The 18,598-nt window shown below is 45.5% G+C and overlaps 1 protein-coding gene and 1 long non-coding RNA gene across 4 annotated transcripts in view; one reads left to right on the forward strand and one right to left on the reverse strand.

Annotated features, from left to right (window-relative positions):
• Nucleotides 1–18,598, forward strand: part of CDRT1 (CMT1A duplicated region transcript 1) — a 23,414-nt gene continuing 4,816 nt past the window's right edge. Inside the window, exons 1-11 of one of the 3 annotated variants that reach the window (XM_039501469.1) lie at nucleotides 1–729; nucleotides 3,024–3,200; nucleotides 3,458–3,676; nucleotides 3,777–3,904; nucleotides 6,560–6,682; nucleotides 8,892–9,001; nucleotides 12,036–12,239; nucleotides 13,408–13,529; nucleotides 14,107–14,255; nucleotides 15,867–16,009; nucleotides 17,728–17,988. In XM_039501469.1, the coding sequence (XP_039357403.1) occupies nucleotides 189–729; nucleotides 3,024–3,200; nucleotides 3,458–3,676; nucleotides 3,777–3,904; nucleotides 6,560–6,682; nucleotides 8,892–9,001; nucleotides 12,036–12,239; nucleotides 13,408–13,529; nucleotides 14,107–14,255; nucleotides 15,867–16,009; nucleotides 17,728–17,988 (2,177 nt within the window). In that variant the 5' untranslated portion in view covers nucleotides 1–188. Of the gene's footprint in view, nucleotides 730–2,555; nucleotides 2,703–3,023; nucleotides 3,201–3,457; nucleotides 3,677–3,776; nucleotides 3,905–6,559; nucleotides 6,683–8,891; nucleotides 9,002–12,035; nucleotides 12,240–13,407; nucleotides 13,530–14,106; nucleotides 14,256–15,866; nucleotides 16,010–17,727; nucleotides 17,989–18,598 lie in introns of those variants that run through there. The other 2 variants (XM_039501470.1, XM_039501471.1) reach the window with 2 other exon arrangements.
• LOC120383386 overlaps nucleotides 12,159–18,598 on the reverse strand; it is a 14,958-nt gene continuing 8,518 nt past the window's right edge. Inside the window, exons 3-4 of the long non-coding RNA XR_005588437.1 lie at nucleotides 17,753–17,879; nucleotides 12,159–12,291 (exon numbers count right to left, since the gene is read on the reverse strand). This is a non-coding gene — a long non-coding RNA (uncharacterized LOC120383386). The remainder of the gene's footprint in view (nucleotides 12,292–17,752; nucleotides 17,880–18,598) is intronic.

Here is an 18,598-nt window from a genome sequence, read left to right on the forward strand (position 1 = left end):
TAAAAGACAAGAGTTCTACAAACAGCAGTGTGTGATGTGGCTACTTCATCCATCGCAGGGTTCAGCCAGTTTCTTAGTGTTATTTTTATAATGTCACAGGATGGAAGCAGACAATTAGAAAGCAGGTTATGTTTCTCTGCTTTTCCCACTGCCCAGCTCAGTGCCCTGTTTGCTGAATTGGATCTGAAATGATGAAAGAGATCTCCAAGGACCAGGAGAGCCTGGAATACAGGCTGGACTGTGCTCCTGATCTGCGGTGTGAGAAGAAAACAGGTTTAGTGCCTGTTTGCCAAATTTGTGAGACGTGTGTCTTGTCTTGGAGGGTCTTCTATACCAAAGAGTGGTTCCTGCGGGCCAGCAATGTCACCCAAAGGAAGTTCCTGGTGGGGATCGTGAAGCGATTCAACAGCCTGGATTTGCTAAACTATGCTGAGAAAGTCCTGCAGACCTCCCACGGGAAGGATTTCACTTTCAGCCGGTCCCGAGTCACCCCCAGCCTCAAAGAAGACATGACCACGTCCGCTTCTGACCGGGCTTTGAATATCGTAACTCTAGAGAAAGCCATGTCGGAGACCTGGAAGTGGTTCAAAAACAGTTCCTACTGGACTAAAGCAAACTACACTCTGCTCTTGCTTCAGATGTGTAACCCTAAGTTACTGTTTATAGCTGCTAACCTAGTCAGAGTCCTCCTGGTCAGAGAGCAGAGTGCCAGCTCAAAAAGAGAAACAGGTAAACAGAGTGACATGCTGGGTGGCGGGAGAGATTGATCCCTGGCTTTCAGGATTAACCAAGGAGAGAGGATAAAGTCAAAGGGCCAGATTCTGATTCCCTACCACTGCGTGATACTTTACTGTACAAATAGCCGCATCGGGCCAGATCTTCAGCAGGAGTAAATCAGTGTAATTCCATTGTCTGCCACTTTACACCACCTGAGGATATGATCCAGAGGCCACTTGCAGAGTATGGTACTAACTCACTATGAGTAATGGTGGCAAAACCTGTCCTAAAGCTGCTATTCGCTTACCTGTGTTTTTAAAAACCAGTTATAAGTAGTACCTATGGGTGCAAATGCTCTTACTAGAGATAAGTACAAGTTTGGAAACATAATGACCGTAGGACAGATTTTCAAATAGGGTTTTATTTTACTTTTCAATGAACATAGTCAAGAAGGAAGAAAGTAAAGGATATGAGAACCATAAAAATAATGTACAATATCCACAAATACCTGGCCAGATCCTCCCTCATCTGGTGTAAATTGGTGCAGCTGCATTAACTCCAGTGGAGCTCCCTGGATTTACACCAGCTGGTTATCTGGTCCATGAACTTTAATTTAGATAGAACAGGAGCTCTAGCAGCAAACTTTGCTACATCCAGTGAAATCAGATCTACTCTTGAGTTTTACTGGTGTTGTGTTTGTTTGTTTCCTTTCTGCTGCCTTTTCTAGTTCACATTAGTGATATTGAAAGGACAATTGCTTTCACTTATTATCACTTTATTTGGGACTGGAAGGCAATGGAGTTTTCCAGGATTCCCCCCAATGTTTGAATCCCTTCCTTTGCTTTCCTATTCTCCAAGCCCCATGAACAGAGAGATGAGCTTTTCTCTGGCACATCACTGCTTTTGCAATTATTAACATTTCGTTGAATCTGATTATTAAGAGACTTAGGGTACGTCTACACAGCAAAAAAATAAAAATAAAATAAAAATACCATGGCAGCAAGTCTCAGAGCCCAGGTCAACTGACTTGGGATCATGCTACTGGACTAAAACCAGCAGTGTAGGAGTTCCCACTTGGGCTGGAGCCCAGGCTCTGTGCATTTCATCCAGGCTATGACAGCTTAGCCCTGGGACTTGTTTGTGATCCTTCCTCTCCAGGAAACAAGCAGATGCAGGGACAGAGGTACCAGGCCGCTTGGCAATATATGCACCTGCATCAGGTGAAACCACCAGAGACTCTGGGGAGCTTGGATTGTTGCAGTTTGACTGTGAATTATTTTCTTGTCCCAATACCAAAAGCCTGTGTTTCTCCTGATAATGCTCTCTCCACACACTCACTCCAAGCACAGGATTTGTTACGTCAGGTCAGATGAAGTGGGTGTGAGTAACACCAGCATATAGAAGCTGAGGGTCTGGTTCCGTGGCTTCAAATATGGAATCTTGCAGCTAGGAGTGGGCAATACTGATGCTTCAGAGGGAGGAGGAAAGAAACCCATAATGCACCTTGCCATTTGTGATGTGCGGTACATGGGGGTCGGATTCCTTCCTATCCCCCTGCAGTGATCAGCTAGTCCCCTGACGCTTAAGCTCTGACTATCCTCCCCTTAGGCATGCTTGTCATCTTAGGTGGTGAAGTGACTGGGCCAGCAATGCAAGGCACAATTGCTGAAGAGCAAAGCACAACTGATTGTAGATATTGTTCATAGCTGTATTTATATCACAAACCTTCTGGTTAACACTTATATCCCCTAAGAACTTTCCCCTCCCTGATCCTTCCTGTCTCCAAGCACAGGGAGCGATTGGTGATGGGCGGTAGCAGAGCACAAGCTGAAGGAGGAGAAAGGCAACGCTGGCAGTGGGCAGACAGAGCCAGATGGGATTCAGTCCTGGCAGGAGTCCTGACCCAGGTTTACCTCCAAGCAACTAGGACTCCCTCACATAGCCAGCCCGTAGAACTGGATGGGATATATATGTGTAGGAACACGGTAATTGTCTGCAAGAGATGAACACCCAGGGAAGAGAGGAATTGTACAGGGTGGTCTGGGATGAGTACAACTGGCATTAATGGGGTGAAATAATTTTCTAATATGAGGTCTACTGTGCAAAAGACTTCCAAGCGAAATGGTGGAGACATAAATGCTCAAGTCCTTAAAATCACCCTAGACAAAACCCTGAAGGAACCAATCCTACACTAGCCAAGGGGAATGAGGCAGAAAACCTGTCAGGTCCCTTTCATCTCTACCTCTGTGACCCATGATTTAGCTCTGTTTGATTTGATTGCTCCTATGTTTGCGCAATTCTTTCAGAGGACGAGGAAGACAAAATCACAGTGGCCTTCACTGAGACCCAAAGCAGCTTCAAGCTACAGGAACGCACGAAATCCCAGGTGCAATTGCAACCCACGTCTCAATCCTTCCTGACTTCTTCCACAGCCCTAGAAAGTGGGGTCTCATCAGAAGGAACCAGCCAGTTTAGTGAAATAGGTACTGTAACAAAAGGAGCCAATCTGTGGTGTTATCTAAGATACTTCAAAGCCCAAGAGTGGACGGGGTGGGTTGTTCTTCGTGATGTACCTTCAGCTACCATAGAACTCAGAGTGCTGAAAATATCCCGGGGAACTGTGGGGTAACGAGAAATTAGGGGGAGCAGGTTTGGTAGTTAATAACTGATATTATGAATATACCACAAGGCTCAGGCACTCCTGGGAGTCCTTAACATGCTATTGATTCTGCTGCCCCAGGCATAGGTGTCCAAGGACAGATACCGTGCTTCTGGCCCAGAGACCTGGCGCACATGTATAGTGAGAGAGCTGCATCGGCGGATGATGATATATCCTCCATGTCTTCAATCGACCCAGCCCCCACTGTTGTCCCTGCAGCTTTCCAGTCAGCCTCCAGCCTGAACAAGTACAAGGACTTCATCCGCTGCCTGCCGACCCATCTGTCCAAGTATATCCTGGGTATGGCCCCTCTTCCTTCCCAAGCACAGCTGTCCATGGGCACATCAATGCTATATGGCCATAGCTTGGGGTTAACCAGCTTGTCCTTGTAATTCCTCAGGGTTTCTGGATACAAAGAGCCTGAACAGGTGCATTTCTGTGAGCCAGCACTGGGCTTTCCTGGCCAGAGAGGTCAAGCAGGAACATCTGTCGCATAGCCTAGTCCTGGAAGAGATTGTGTACTTGCAGGTACTGTGCTTTGGCTTTTGCCTCTCATTCTGCCAGCCTGGCTCTTACACTATAGCTCCTTTTCCCCTCAAGCCCCTAGCCAATAGATGGGAGGGTCCAACGGGCCTTAGAGCCCTCAGGATGTTCCTCCCAGTTTCACCCTGTTGTATTCTTCCTTCTTCCTCACTCTCCAGAGCCAGACAAGGTTAGAAAAGCCTTTATGCATCCTTTCAGAGTCTGCTACTTCTGAGCAGGGACTTATCAGCAAGATTGGTACCAAAGATTTTGGTTACAGATGAGAGCATAAACATGTGCTGGATTTTAGGGCCCTGTAAGGGGATGCAGAGCTGTTCTTCTGACTCCCTGAGGCAACCCAGACCAGGTGGGTCTAATTAGATCCACTCAGGAGCATAAGAGTGCTGAGAGCCTCTTTGTGGAAAGAGAAAGCTAGAGGCATGTACAGAAGGTCCTGAAGGGGAAAGCCCTAAAAAACAGAAATATGGGCCAAAGGCTTATATCTGTAAGTGCAGTCCTGCCACAGGGCTTAAGTTAAGAATAGAGGCAAATCGCAGGAAAGGATAAACTTTAGGATTATACTCCATGGTGCATGTTGTGTGAGGGAGATTAGCATGGAAACCCACTCCCTTCACACTGACACCCAAGCTAGGCTTGATGAAAAGTTCATTTATATGTTCAGCAAACCTAAGGTGAGTATTAGGTGAGCCCAAGCTGATACAGATACAGTTTGGGGCTCTGCCCCCTTAGCAGGTTTGGTTGGGAGCCCTACATATCTTTATGGGTTTGACCCCAAATCTTGGCTGAACAGGGCAGCTTGGGATGAGATTTACTTCGGGATGCAGGATTTGTTTGACCCCCAAAGCAAGGAGGAGGGAACTGAAAATATATGCATGAATTCCAGGAACAAAGAATCCTGGCTGTGATAACCCCCCCACCATCTGCACCAATCAGAGGGAATCAGGGCAGGAACCAGACAGGCTGGCAGCCCCTTCTACATGGGTTCGGAAACATACTGCTGTCCCACACATCACATACGCTCCCGCCACCAGGGCCTGGTGTGGGGTGGGTCTCTATCCTCTTAGTCTAGAAGGACTGAACAGCAGACTTCAGCGCCACTGCCTAACAATCTGGAGAAGACGGTGTTCTGTGATGCTAGGCATACTTTCCCCGAATCCCCTCCTCTCCTCTCTCAGTCTCAGACCTCTGCTTGGCGGCTGATGATGGTAGTTTTCACCTTGCTCCTCCCTAGGCCAGAACACCTGTGAGTATCCTAGCCTGCTGACCAACTTATTCTCTGGGGAGTTGACGTCAGCCTACAAGCCATTATCAATAGACCTTCATGATGATGTGGGATCAGTGCTTAATTTTTAATGAAAGAGGTGCCAGGGTTCAAGCAATTTTTTTACATTCATAACTGATGCAGCAAGGCCAGAGGTGCCGGGGCTGTGAACTGCCAAGCCCAGAGGTGCCAGAGCTCAGTCCTGGTACAAATTAAGCACTGTGTGGGATATCTGGAATACATTTTGGCCCCGAGCAGCTAACTATATGACATTATTTGATCACTGACTGGCCAATGCTTTATTAAAGTCTCCAGCGAACATCTTGCCAAGTTGCAATAGCGACTGTCCTCGTGTGAGCTGACTTTAGTTTTGTTAATGTAATTGGCCCTGTAACAGCCTTCACCCACTGCAAGAGCACCTCCTCCTGGCCAGGCATGGCATAGCAGCTTTCTTCCCATATGGTGCCCTCTGCCAATGGGCATTCTGTTGCTGCAGTGGTTTCTCCTCTCTTAATTCACAGTGCTCCACCTTCATGACTCAGCCCTCCATCTAGGTCACTATATGGTATCAAAGTCTCAGTGGACCAGCTGGCATCTGCAACAGTCCTGCACCTCTTCCTAGGGACCGGGAGGAGGACCCAGGCCCACCCTCTACACTGGGTTCCAGTCCAGGGACCCTTTAACCAGGAGCCAAGATCTATACAATCCCCTTCCTTGCTGAGGATTCAGGTTGAGTCACAAATATTTGGGTTACAAACAATTCAGCTGTTTTGCAATGCTTCTTCCTCTCTGGTAAGGTCATGTTCCTGCGTATTGTGTAGTATGCACCTACAATTCCATCACTGGACAGCTGTACCTTTAAATAGGAGGCAGGGCTGTGAGACAACTGCTCTCAAATGAAGACGTGTCAGTCATTATTTAGCAATGAAATTTCATCAGAATTGATTTGGAAAAAATGACCTTGATCACTAGTCACAGCCCCTGGTGATAAAGGCATCACACTCAGCTCGAAGTAAAAACATCTCAGTGAAAACTCAGGCTGCGTATCTTGCTGTCTACCCCATTTATATCTCCTGAGAACCTATAAATAAACATGATCACAGCAGGTCTGAGGCCCAACACTACAATAACAAACCGGTGTGTGAGTACCAGCTCCGAAGAGCAACCCTACAAGAACAAATCAGTGTGTGCAGCCCAATGTGCTTACGAAACTCATCAGTAACAAACCAGTGCATGCAGCTCAGCCTTCCTGTACACGAGCCCACAGAAGTGTATGTAGTTCTGAACTGAAGAAAATAAGTGCTGCTTTCTATTCCCTCTCTTGCTGTACATTTGGCCTGTGAAGTAATGACACCAATGTCCTTTGATGTTTATTCCAGGGGTCATGTCCTAGGGGAGTCATTCCCAGCTATGCTAAAATGACCAACGTTGTAATTCCAAGGATAACTAAAGAAGGGGACATCATCCCAGCAAGAGGTCGCAGATGGAAACGCAGAGGAAAGGTATGTTGCAGGTATATCCAAAGGGCCTTTCGGGGTAAGAGAGAGCAGCCCCTTATGGATCTTGGGAAGCAGAATCATAGAAAAGAAGTGGCTGGAAGGGATCTTGGGAGGTCATCTAGTCCTTCCCCCACACTGAAGCAGGATTAAGTATACCCAGAGCATCCCTGACAGATTTTTGTCTAACTCATTCTTAAAAATCTTCAGTGATGGGGATTCCACAATCTCCCTTGGGAGCCTGTTCCACAGTTTAGCTACCCTGAGAGTTAGAAAGATTTCCTAATATCTAACCTAAATCTCCCTTGCTACAGATTAAGCCCATTACTTCTTGTCCTACCTTCAGTGGACATGGAAAACAATTGACCATCATCCTCTTTCTAATGACCCTTAACATATCTGAAGACTGTTATCATCTGGTAGTTGTGTATTTGATTTTTCCTTCCTAAGTGTAATATTTTGCACTTGCCTTTATTGATTTTCATCTTATTGTTTTCAGACCAATTCTCCAATTTATCAGGATCATTTTGAATTCTAATCCTATCCTCCAAAGTGCTTGCAACCCCTCTCAGCTTGGTTTCATCCACAAATTTTATGTTGACTCTATATTCCGTCATTCAAGTTGGTAATAAAAATATTGAATAGAGGCAGATCCAAGACACCCCCTGCAATACTCCTATTGATATGTCCTCCCAGTCTGAGAGTGAACCATTGATAACTACTCTTTGAGAACAGTATTTCAATCTGTTGTGCACCCACATTATACCAATTTCATCTATCCCACATTTCCCTAGTTTGCTTACGAGAATGTCATGTTGGGCTGTGTCAAATGCCTTATTAAAATCAAGATATATCACATCTACTGCTTCCCCCCATCACTAGGCCTGTCATCCTGTCAAAGAAGGAAACTAGATTGTTTTGGGATGATTTGTTCTTGACAAATCCATGTTGTCTATTACTTATCACCTTATTGTTCTCTAGATGCTTAAATATTTGTTGTTAAACAATTTGTTCCAGTATCTTTCTAGATATCAAAGTTAGGGTAACTGGTCTATAAATTCCCCGGCTGTTCCTCTCCTCCCCTTTTTTAAAGATAGATACTATATTTGCCCTTTTCCAGTCCTCTGGGACCCCACACCTCTTCCATGATCCTCTTCAGAGATTGCTTCAGCTAATTTCTTAAGAACTCTAAGGGAAATCCATCAGGCCCTGTTGATTTGAATACATCTAACTTATCTAAATAATTCTTTAACCTGTTCTTTCTCTATTCTGTCCTGTGTTCCTTCTCCCTGGTTGTTAATATTAATTTTGTTAAGCATCTGGTCACAATTAACCTTTTTAGTGAAGACTGAGGCAAAAAAAGCATTAAACATGTCAGCCTTCTCTGTTTCATCCATTATTCACCCTCTTTCCCCGTTATGGACCTAAACCTTCCTTCAGCCTTCTCTTATTTCTAATGCATTTACAGAATCGCTTCTATTGACTTTTATGTCTCTTGCTAGTTGCAATTCATTTTGTTCTTTAGCCTCTCTGATTTTGTCCCTACAAGCTTGCGCTATTCTTTTATAGTCATCCATAGCAATCTGTCCTAGTTTTTACTTTTTGTACGACTCCTTTCTGATTTTCAGGTCATTAAAGAGCTCCACATGGAGTCATATCAGTCTCTTGTTCTTCCTGTCTCTCCTCTGCATTGGGATAGGTTGCTGTTTTGCTGTAAAGTTTGTGTCTTTTAGAAAGTGCCAGGTCTCCTGAACTCCTTTTTCTCTTAGATTTCTTTCCCATGAGCCCATATCTACCAATTCCCTGTTTGTTGAAGTCTGTTTTTTTGAAGTTGTTTTTATTCTGCTGCTCTTGCTCCTTTTTTTCCTTATAATCATGGACTCTGTCGCCTTCCCCTTTGAGATGCTCAACCAGTTCCTCCTGGTTAGTCAGAATCAAATCTAAAATAGCCACCCCCTTACTTTTTCTGCCTTCAAAGACTTGTCCATAACACATTCTGAGAGTAGCTCTACTACAGTGTATGCCAAGGAACGCCCCTGTCCTGCCCCCAACATGCCCTCTATGTTGGCTGGGGAAGGGCCTGCACAGGGCATGTTCTCTGGGGTCAGTCCCTCATCACCTTTAAGACCCTTTAGTGTAACGGAGGGGCAAGAGCAATAGGCAATCTCTTCCCAACAGAGTTATTTATTCCTATTTCCTTTCTCTCTGTCCCTAGGAGGAGAACAACCTACAGGCGGCTTATCATGGCCAGATGACTGAAACTGTCCAGCTGGAGGAGAGAAACATCTTCTGCGGCTCCTACAACGTTCGTGTCCTTACAGACCAGTATGTAAATGCCACACACCCTTGCTTCAGTCACCACACTTAGCACTGGCAACCCCTCTCCAACTCTGGGGATCTCAAAGCTCTTTATAAACCTATAGGGCCAACTGGTGACTTCACCAGGCCAGTCATGTCACCCAGGGATTCCTGCAGGTGCTTTGCCTCCCCTTAAATCCTGTTTTCACCAGTGGGTAGCACAGTTTGCATCCACGCTACACTATTGGTCAAGTGGGCTATAACGGTGTTGCAGAACTATATCCAAATCCTGCTAAAAGGACTAGCCTTGACTGTGCCTCTGCCATCAGGCTGTTCAGGGAGAGTTCCCTGGACACTGTAAGCTGGCTCTGAAAACACTTTCAGTTAACTGCATAGGAACCACATCGCAAAATCAGCTTTCAAAATTAGCGAGGCTTGGAAAGAGCTTTGCCTAATGGTTGGGCACCAGAATGGGAGCCCAGAACCCTGGCATTCTCTTTCTGGCTCTGATGCGACTACTTCTGAAGTGAGTCACTACAGTTTCCCTAGCAGTAAAATGGGGGTAGTGTTTGACAGGAGCAATCAGAGAATGTCTGGGAAATGCTTTCAAGATACGGGGCCTAATTTTTGCCTGCCTTCATTCTGTTAGAGAGACTAGGCAGGTGAGGTAATATCTTGTAATTGGACCAACTTCAGCTGGTGAGAGAGACAAGCATATCTCGCTAATACCCTGGGACAAACAGGATGTAGCTGATCTGCCACTGCTAGCAGCAAATGGCTGCTGATGGGACACTAGATGGGGTGGGCTCTGAGTTACTACAGAGAATTCTTTCCCAGGTGTCTGGCTGCTGGGTCTCGCTCACATGCTCAGGGTCTAACCCCTCACCATATTTAGGGTCAGGAAGGAATTTCCCCCCAGGTCAGATTGGCAGTGACTATGGGGGTGTTTTGCCTTCCTCTGCAGCATAGGGCATGGGTCACTTACAGGTTTAAACTAGTGTAAATGGTGGATTCTCTGTAACTTGAAATTTTTAAACCATGATTTGAGGATTTCAATAATTCAGCCAGAAGTTCAGGATCTATTATAGGAGTGGGTGGGTGAGGTTCTGTGGCCTGCGATGTGCAGGAGGTCAGACTAGCTGATCATGATGATCCCTTCTGGCCTTAAAGTCTATGAGACACAGCTATAACAACTTTGCACTCTTTTGTCATTCTCATCGGTGCAGCAGGGCTGTGAAACACCACCAGATCAGAAAGATAGTGTTTTATACCCACTCTGCACTAGTGAAAATGAAGACAAGAGGTACAAGCCAGGGGCGAATCAGGCCCAGTAAGTGCTGAGTATTATTAGTGCACAAGTGTGGACAAGGCTACAGTTTCCTATGCCTATTAATTTTTCAAAGGGTGACTGTTGCTGTTATTTATTCAAAGATTTGATGGAACTAGTGTACAAGTCCCTGCATGAAAAATAAGGATCACATTATTTACAGGGTAACTTACTCATGATTTGTGTCCAAATTTCAGGGTTTGATTCTGCCCCTCTTACGCATCCCTTCCTCCTTAATTAATTTTCTGGAATCAGAGGAAGTATTTCTATAGTAAGGTACTACCCAATGTGACCAAAGGTAGCAAATTCTAGACCCTAAGCAGCACTTTCTGCTGCCCATTACATATGCAAAGCAGGATTAGAACCCAGAATCTTCTGCTCCAATCACTTATGCTCCTGCCACATGATGAGTCGGTGTGTTTATATGAGGATCCAGCTCAGTGTGTGTGCAAGTCAGTTTGTGAGTGTGAGTGTGTGTGTAGAGGTGGGCAGGGGGGTGATTGTATCAGCCTGTGTGAGTCTTGGTGTGTGTGTGAGGCTGTGTCTCAGCTGTGTGTGTGTGTGTGTGTGTGTGTGTAAGGGTGTATCACAGGATATGTGTCTCAGTATGTGTGGACATGTGTATAAGCAAAACCTGAGATATGTATATTTTGATACATTGTTGCTGCAAGAATTGGCATTTAAAAAAACAATGTCTGGGGAACCCTGACCACCAAACATGCCCTTGTATAAAGGCATTATAGTGACTCAGTTTCAAGAACAGTGGGGTCAGCAGTCCCCAGCGGGTCTCATCCCCTTCCCCTCTATGATTTATTCTCTACAAACATCAGCTGAAACCTTGGGTCTCAGCAACCTGGGCTGTCCCTAGCCATTTTAGTGCCCTACGCAGCCTCCTCGCGGGAGGGAGGAGAAGGGGGAGAGGGGAGGAAGAAGGGAGGCTGGCGCCAGGCCTCTGTGGGGCGGGAGGGGCAGGAGCAGGTTGGGGCTGGGTCGCTCCACTTCCTGCCACCTCGTGAGTGCAGGGCAGGCCCGACCCCGCACTCATGGGGCGGCGGGAAGTGGAGTGACCCGGCCAGAGTCTGCTCTGCTCTGCTCCCCTGGCTCCCAGCCTTGGAGCTTGGGGGGCAGTGGGGAACTGCCCCCAGCACTCACCAGTGGTGTGGATGGGAGCCGGCGGTGCAGAGCGGGCTGGGGCCGTCTCGCTCCACTTACCATCGCCCGGTGAGTGCAGGGCGCCTGACCCCTGCTGCAGTCCTTAGAGGAAGGGGTAGAGTGGGGGCGGGGCCGTAGTAGGGGTTTTGGGGAAGGGGTGAAGTGGGGGTGGGGCTGGGGCTGGGTCAGAGCATGGGTGGGAAGAGGCAGGGTGGGGGAGGAGCAGGGGTGGAGTGGGGGCGGGGCTGAGGAGGGGCCATGGGGAAGAGGTGGAGCAGGGGCTGGAGCAGCACGCAGCTGTGTAGGGCACCAGGAAATTTGGTGCCCCTAATTTCTTGGTGCCCTACGCAGCTGGGTACTTTGCGTATGGGTAAGGGCGGCCCTGTCAGCAGCCCTCCCACTGGCACCTTGAGGGGTTCCATGTATCTTTCCAGGATGGCCCATCAATTCTGTTCACTGAGCTGAGATACTGCAGCATTGAGCACAACAGAGGTGCCTGTAAATAACAGCCTACAGTGCTTCCCTGGCTAGCCCAGTAATGCTTTGGCAGATGTTCTCCTCAGTCTCTGCTTGCTTACCCAGGTCAGATCCACACAGGGTAATCCACTACAGTGGTGGGAACTTGCTTGCCATTGGCTCAGTGGACCGCAAAGTCAGGTTCCTTGATGTGTTGGAGCTGAAGGAAGTGCCGCCTGTGATCAGTGGCCATGCTGGGAGCATCAAGGCAGTGTTCCTCAATGAGAAGAAAGGGTTCGTGCTGAGCGCCAGCTTTGATCTCAGCATCCGGTGAGCAGTGCTGATAAGGGTCACCGGGCAGAGCGATCCAGTTTGAAATGATCTATTGAAAGGAAATTTTAAGCATAAAACCCAAAACCAAACCCAACATTGGGCATTTTTTCCATAATCCTCCCTTCCCCCCATTTTCTGACTGTAATAATGGGAGAAGAAAAACACATCATAGATATCCTAGTGTACTCCCTTGCCCTCTGTGCTTTCCTGTTTCATCCAGTACTGGAAGAAGTAGCAGCAAAGTACACCAGGAAAACCGATTGTTGTGATATTTCTAAACCAGAGACATTGTTTCTGATTAGCCTCTGTGGTGAAATCCTGGCCCTGTGGAAGTCCATGCCAAAACTCCCATTCAGTTCAATAGGGCCAGGAGTTCACCCCTGAAGTTGGGAGTCTTTTTTTTTATCTGCCCATCATTTTGATACCAACTCATTGCCATGGTATCTGACTACTTCCAGTGCACTTGGAAGAAAACAAAAAGAGGCGGCTTTACACTATGCAGAGGCATACACTGGTGTAGGTCAGGATACTTGTCCTCATTGAAGTTAGGGAAGGGGAAGTCTTATTATGTCATCTCTGTCACTAATTCTTAGGATACTAATAATCTGCTGCCACAATAGCCCTGCATTAAGCCCACAAGCGGGAAGCCAAGTCAGGTTCTCCTGCTCTGGGATGACAATGGCAAGGCGTGTTTCAAAGGCCACATCAGTCTAATAGGAGGGGAAAGAGTCTACATAGATATGGAGTCTTTGTCTCCCACCTGATTCAACGTGGGATGGTCTTTGCTGTATCCATGTGCTTGGGTTTTCTCAGTGAAGCAGCTGTAAGTCTTCTTGGCAGCTGCTAGACGGAAATGGGGCTGTCTGAAGGATTGTTACATTTGGAGGCCAGAGGTAGCCATTGCTGGGTAGCCAGAGAAGGAATCCAGATGTATGTGACCATGACAGCCCTGGTGCCACCAGAATAAAATATAAGATCGAGTATCTAAATATTAGGGCCTGATTCTACTGCCCTTCCATTGGGCTTTTCTCAGTGTCACTTCATTGACCTCAGTGGACTTACGCCAGTGTATGTGCGAGGTGAACTAGGCAATAATAATAAATAAGTCATTAATTAACAATTAATGAATCACAGGATTCTCCCCTTCTTGGCCCTTACTCTGCAGATGCTGGAATATATTCACTGGGGTTTGTGTGAAGATCCTTAACGGTCACTCAGGGACCATCACCTGCCTGGACGTGTATAAAAACAGGGTTGTGTCAGGAGCAAGAGACTGCATGGTCAAAGGTGAGCAAGCAATCACCGAAATAGCCCCAAGGCTTTGATGGGGGCCACCGCCAGCCACATTCCAAATCCCAGCGGTAACAGCAAAGGAGTTTGGATTGGTTTAGACCAGCAGGGAAAGTGGCCCAATATGTATATTTATAGCACAGACAGTGTGAGACCCTGACAACCAGCATGGAAACCAGCGGGTGGATTTCAAACTCACAATGGAGCTTAGTCTGCTCCGCAAGCAATGGCCACGCATGCAACTCCTATTAGAGTGGTTTTATACAATATGAATGGTGTTGTGGTTATGGCAATGGGACTTGAGAGACCTGGATTCAGTCCTCAGCTCTGCTACAGACTTCCTGTGGTGATCTTACATTCTCACCTGTGAAACTGGGCTTATAATGATACACCGTTGCCTTCTCTATTTAGATTGTGAACACTTCAGGGCACCTAGCACAAGCAGGCTCTGAACTCAGCTGGGGCCTCTAGGTGCAACTGTGACTCAAATAATAATTTGTATTCACATTTTCAAGAGTGATACAGACAAATAAATGTGGACATTATTCATGTTTCTCCCTCCCACTCCTAACAGTGTGGGATTTAAGCACCGGGCGATGCATCAAAACTTTAAAACACAAAGATGCCATTTGGACAGTTAAAATCAACAACACCCACATTGTGAGTGGTTGCGAAAAAGGGTTGGTGAAAGTGTGGCACGTTGATACATGCATGTTGATCAAGGTACGTTTCTTCCTAATCATAGTGTGTTCTGGAAATGTATTTGGGGGCTTTCTCTCTGTCCCAGCTCTGAGCAGCTAGCTCGGGGGGCGGGGGGGAGGGTTGGACTAGATGAGCCTTGTGGTCCCTTCTAACCCCTATGAGTCTCTGATTCTGTTGGTGGACATGGAGAACAATTGATCACTGTCCTCTTTATAACAACCTTTTACATATCTGTTCACCCCATCTAGTCATGGCTTTTTGTTTACACCAAAGGTGTTTTTTAAAAAGAAAGAAAGAAAAAGGTATGAAACTGGTAACTGATGATCAACGGAATTAGTGATGGCTGACCTGTGTAAGAGCCTATTGGCAAACAATTCACCAAATTAAAAATTGACATTTGATCTGGTCTTTAATTTTTTGCTGTTTGCAGATATTTGTATGATTGAGCTTTTGTTTGGGTGAATGTTCACAAGCAGGGATTTTCTGAATGATAGCCATATTTCAGGGCTGGGGATGACGCATAGTTACACCAAGAAATAAAATTTGTTTCTAGCAGAAACAGAAACAGTTTATAAAGATTAGGGATATCCAGACAGCTGCACTGTAATTAAGCTCAGAGTCAATTTGATTTCAGTTATACCAGTGTATGCCCAGAGTAAGTGTTCTTTGAGAGGTGAAAAGCAGTTTCTCTTGATGGAAAAGAGTCTGATGGAATTGCATGTACGAATGTGTATCAAGGGTAAGATATTCCATTTCTAGATGACCCAAGTTTACATACGGCTCCTACTAGCTTGGTTAGGGGCAGTTTCATATTGTCTTCTCTGGTTGATTATTCGCTTAACAGACCCTAAAGGTCTCAGTTTAATTATCAGCTGCAATAATATGCACATAGAGTTTTAAAAATAATACATTTCATTATTTCAGCTATTTAAATCTGAAATTTCATGGTGTTGTAACTGTAAGAGTCCTGACCCGAAAAAGGAGTGGGGGGATCATGAGGTTATTGAGTGTGTGTGTGTGGGGGGGGTGTTGTGGTACTGCTACCCTGTCTTCTCTGCTGCTGCTGGCGGTGGCGCTGCCTTCAGAGCTGGGCAGCTGGAGAGCAGTGGCTGCACCCAGCCAACAGCCGCCGCTTTCCAACCACCCAGCTCTGAAGTCAGCGCAGAAGTAAAGGTGGCAATACTGAAATGTCCCTAAAATAACCTTGTGACCCCACTGCAACGCCCTTTTGGGTCAGGACCCCCAGCCTGAGAAACGCTGATCTCCCTGTGAAATCTGTATAGTATAGGGTAAAAGTACACAAAATACCAGATTTCACAGTCCGTGACACGTTTTTCATAGCTGTGAATTTGATAGGGCCCTACACACAGTACACACAGTGATCCTGGCCAGTGAATGAATAAGTCCACATTAGTGTCTGGCCACCAAGAGTGAGCCTGGCATGTTTCACTCACAGTGAGTACTGAATCAAAACTATTACCAAAGGGCATATTGTAATCCTTTATAGAATCCATTATAAAGCATAGGAGGGCAGTACTGTGATTGTAATATGAGAATGATTAGGGCTATGTGTATGCCTAGAATTCTTATAGTATGTTACACTATGTGACATGTGGCTTTTTCATGTTCCAGACCTTAGAAGGGCACCAAGGCCCAGTAAAATGCCTGGCCTTTGATCAATGGCATCTAGTGACAGGAAGCTCTGATGGATTTGTCTTGGGATGGAGCATGGTGGGAAAACATAAGCGATGTCTAATGGCTTTCAGGCATCCACAGTAAGTATCATTCACATGTTGGAATCCACATTTAACAAATGTTTCCTATAGCTCTGACTCAATAAAGTGAACTCTGTTACCTGCTTAGGAATATGTCTACATAGAATGTGTTAATTCACAGCCCTAACACTTTAAAATTTTCCCTGTCCTGCAGGGAGGGTTTTTTTGTTTTACAGGAACTCACTGTTATTCAATGGAACAGTGACTCCTGAGTAAGGAATCCCCTGCAGAACAGATGGAATCAAAGTCCTAGGACTGTGAATCTTGCATGACTCTTACCTTCACAAGGGAATAGCAGCATTCGATATTGTCCCGTGACACAATAAAGCTAGACATTTGGGAAAACTATTATGTATGATATTATATATGGTGATGAAGAGGTCCCCAAGTGTACAGAAAAGCACTGATCGACTAAATACAAGAGGTGAAATCCTGGCCCTACTGAAGTGAATGGGTGTTTTGCCATTGACTTCCAATATGGCCAGGATTTCACCCATGATGATAATAGACCTTCAAGAAACATTAAGGTTGCAAAGTCAAAAACTCCAAAGTTAGAGTATGCCAACATTAAGGTTGCCTGTGCAACCTTAAAATCAGTCCTATTACGTGAATGCATTATGATACAGTATTTTAGTACATGCTCATATGCTGCCAAATTTCAAGTCCCTGCTCCAAAGCATGGGGATACTAGAGTTGTTCAATAAAAGGTCCCAGCATTTTTAATAAGGAGAAAAACAACATGTTTTTCCTTTGCCTTGTTATCAAAACAGCTAAATCAGTTTGACTGAAATTTCCAAAAACATTCAACATGAGGCAGACGCCCAACGTGGTAAATTTCAGCGCAGTTACAGTTAGAGAGAGTTATAAGCCACTGGAATGTGGGTCTTTAACAGGAAGTGTCAGGCAACCTTAAAAATAAGTGGCGATACTACTCCGGCCTATAATTAGTATGATGTGAGTGCAGGTGAAAAAACAGAATAACCAAAACGCAATTCTTTGGCAGAAAACTAATGCAGATCTTATGCCTTCTGGACGTGAACTGTAAAGACTTAGATGCAAATGCTCCCAGCCATGACGAATGCTAACATCTAGGACTCAATCCACCTAAATGTGGGGTGCCCTTGACCCAGTCCAGGACCAAATGACCCACTGTGAGTCAAGGAGTTCAGGAAAACAAGATAATTCCCACCTCTTTGTTATTGACAAAGAAGCAGGGATGATTTAAGATAAAATGGGATCCAGATACACCAAAATTTCAGGAACCTCTAATATATTCAACAGCATGTTAAGCTACATATTTTGGCAGAAAAGACAAACAGAAGATAGTACATATGTGAAACATGGAGGCATTACTTTTGTTGTGGAAACCATTCCCTTTGCATATCATGACATTTTGTGATTTTAACTGTGCTGTGCTAAGACTCCATCACCATACTGTTTGCATTTACTTTCAGAGGTTATTTAAAGGAAGAGATGTAATTGAAAATGCCTACTGGCAAAGTTAATAAGCTGTGACTGGTCTTAAACACAGTGGTTGCTACGAATGACTGCTTTGTTCATTTTTTGAGCATGCATATGTCCAATAAATTGTCTGGACTTCATAATTTTGGCCATCTCTCCATTCCGAAGGCAGTAATGATTAGGAAGGTATTTGCTGGGTGACTTTCATCCTCCCCAGCCTCCTTTAAACCTGACTAGTTCTCTCATCTACCCTATAGGCAGAGATGGACCTGCTTCACTCACCATCCAAGAACCTTGTTACTTCAATCTTCTCATGTAGGAATAAGGAATGTGCTTATGCTCCGGTGTTTTGTTTTCAGGGAAGTCCTGAATCTGGCATTTCTGTATCTCCGAGTCATCAGTGCCTGCGCTGATGGAAAAATACGTATATTTAACTTCCTGACTGGGACCTGCCTGAAGGTGATGAGGGCCAATAGCAGAGGTGACCCTGTGGTGTCCTTCTGCATTGTAGAAAATAGGTGGGTAATAGCAGTCGCACTCAGACTCTGAGCCAGTTAGACAGATCGTGTTGCTCAAGAAATCATGTCCTTTTTACAGCCCTAACAGGTGGGTTTTTTTTAAGAGGATTCTGCTTACGGATCACTGCAATATGTTATTCTATTAAGTAGGTGTGGTGTTTTGGTTTGGATTTCAATCCAAACTTCCCCAAAACATGGGATATTCATTCTGATGTTTAGATTCTGCCCATTTTAGAGATGGGGAAAGCTATAAAGTGGGATCAAGATTACGATCTGAATTTCCTCAGAGTTTGGGTGGGTTCAGGATCAGGCCCACGTGTGCTCTTAACATGCCAGTGTTCTACTGCATTTTCATAAATGCAAGAGATCAAAAAGGCCTACTCATCACATCCATCCTTCTAGACAAGAGTTGGCTTGTTCCCTACAGTCTGTTCCCAGTGTTTTTTCACCCCGATTCAAGGGTCCCTAGCGACAGGACAACCACCATTTCTCTCAGGAACTATTACACAGCCTAACAGTCAGAAAATTTTTCCTTTTCATGATTTCATCTCGTTATTCCCAGTTGTACCTAGCAATGAATGAACTCAACGGTGTTCTTTACATTCAGGTT

This window comes from Mauremys reevesii, linkage group 15, assembly GCF_016161935.1.
Source record: "Mauremys reevesii isolate NIE-2019 linkage group 15, ASM1616193v1, whole genome shotgun sequence".
Lineage (NCBI taxonomy): Eukaryota > Metazoa > Chordata > Testudines > Geoemydidae > Mauremys > Mauremys reevesii.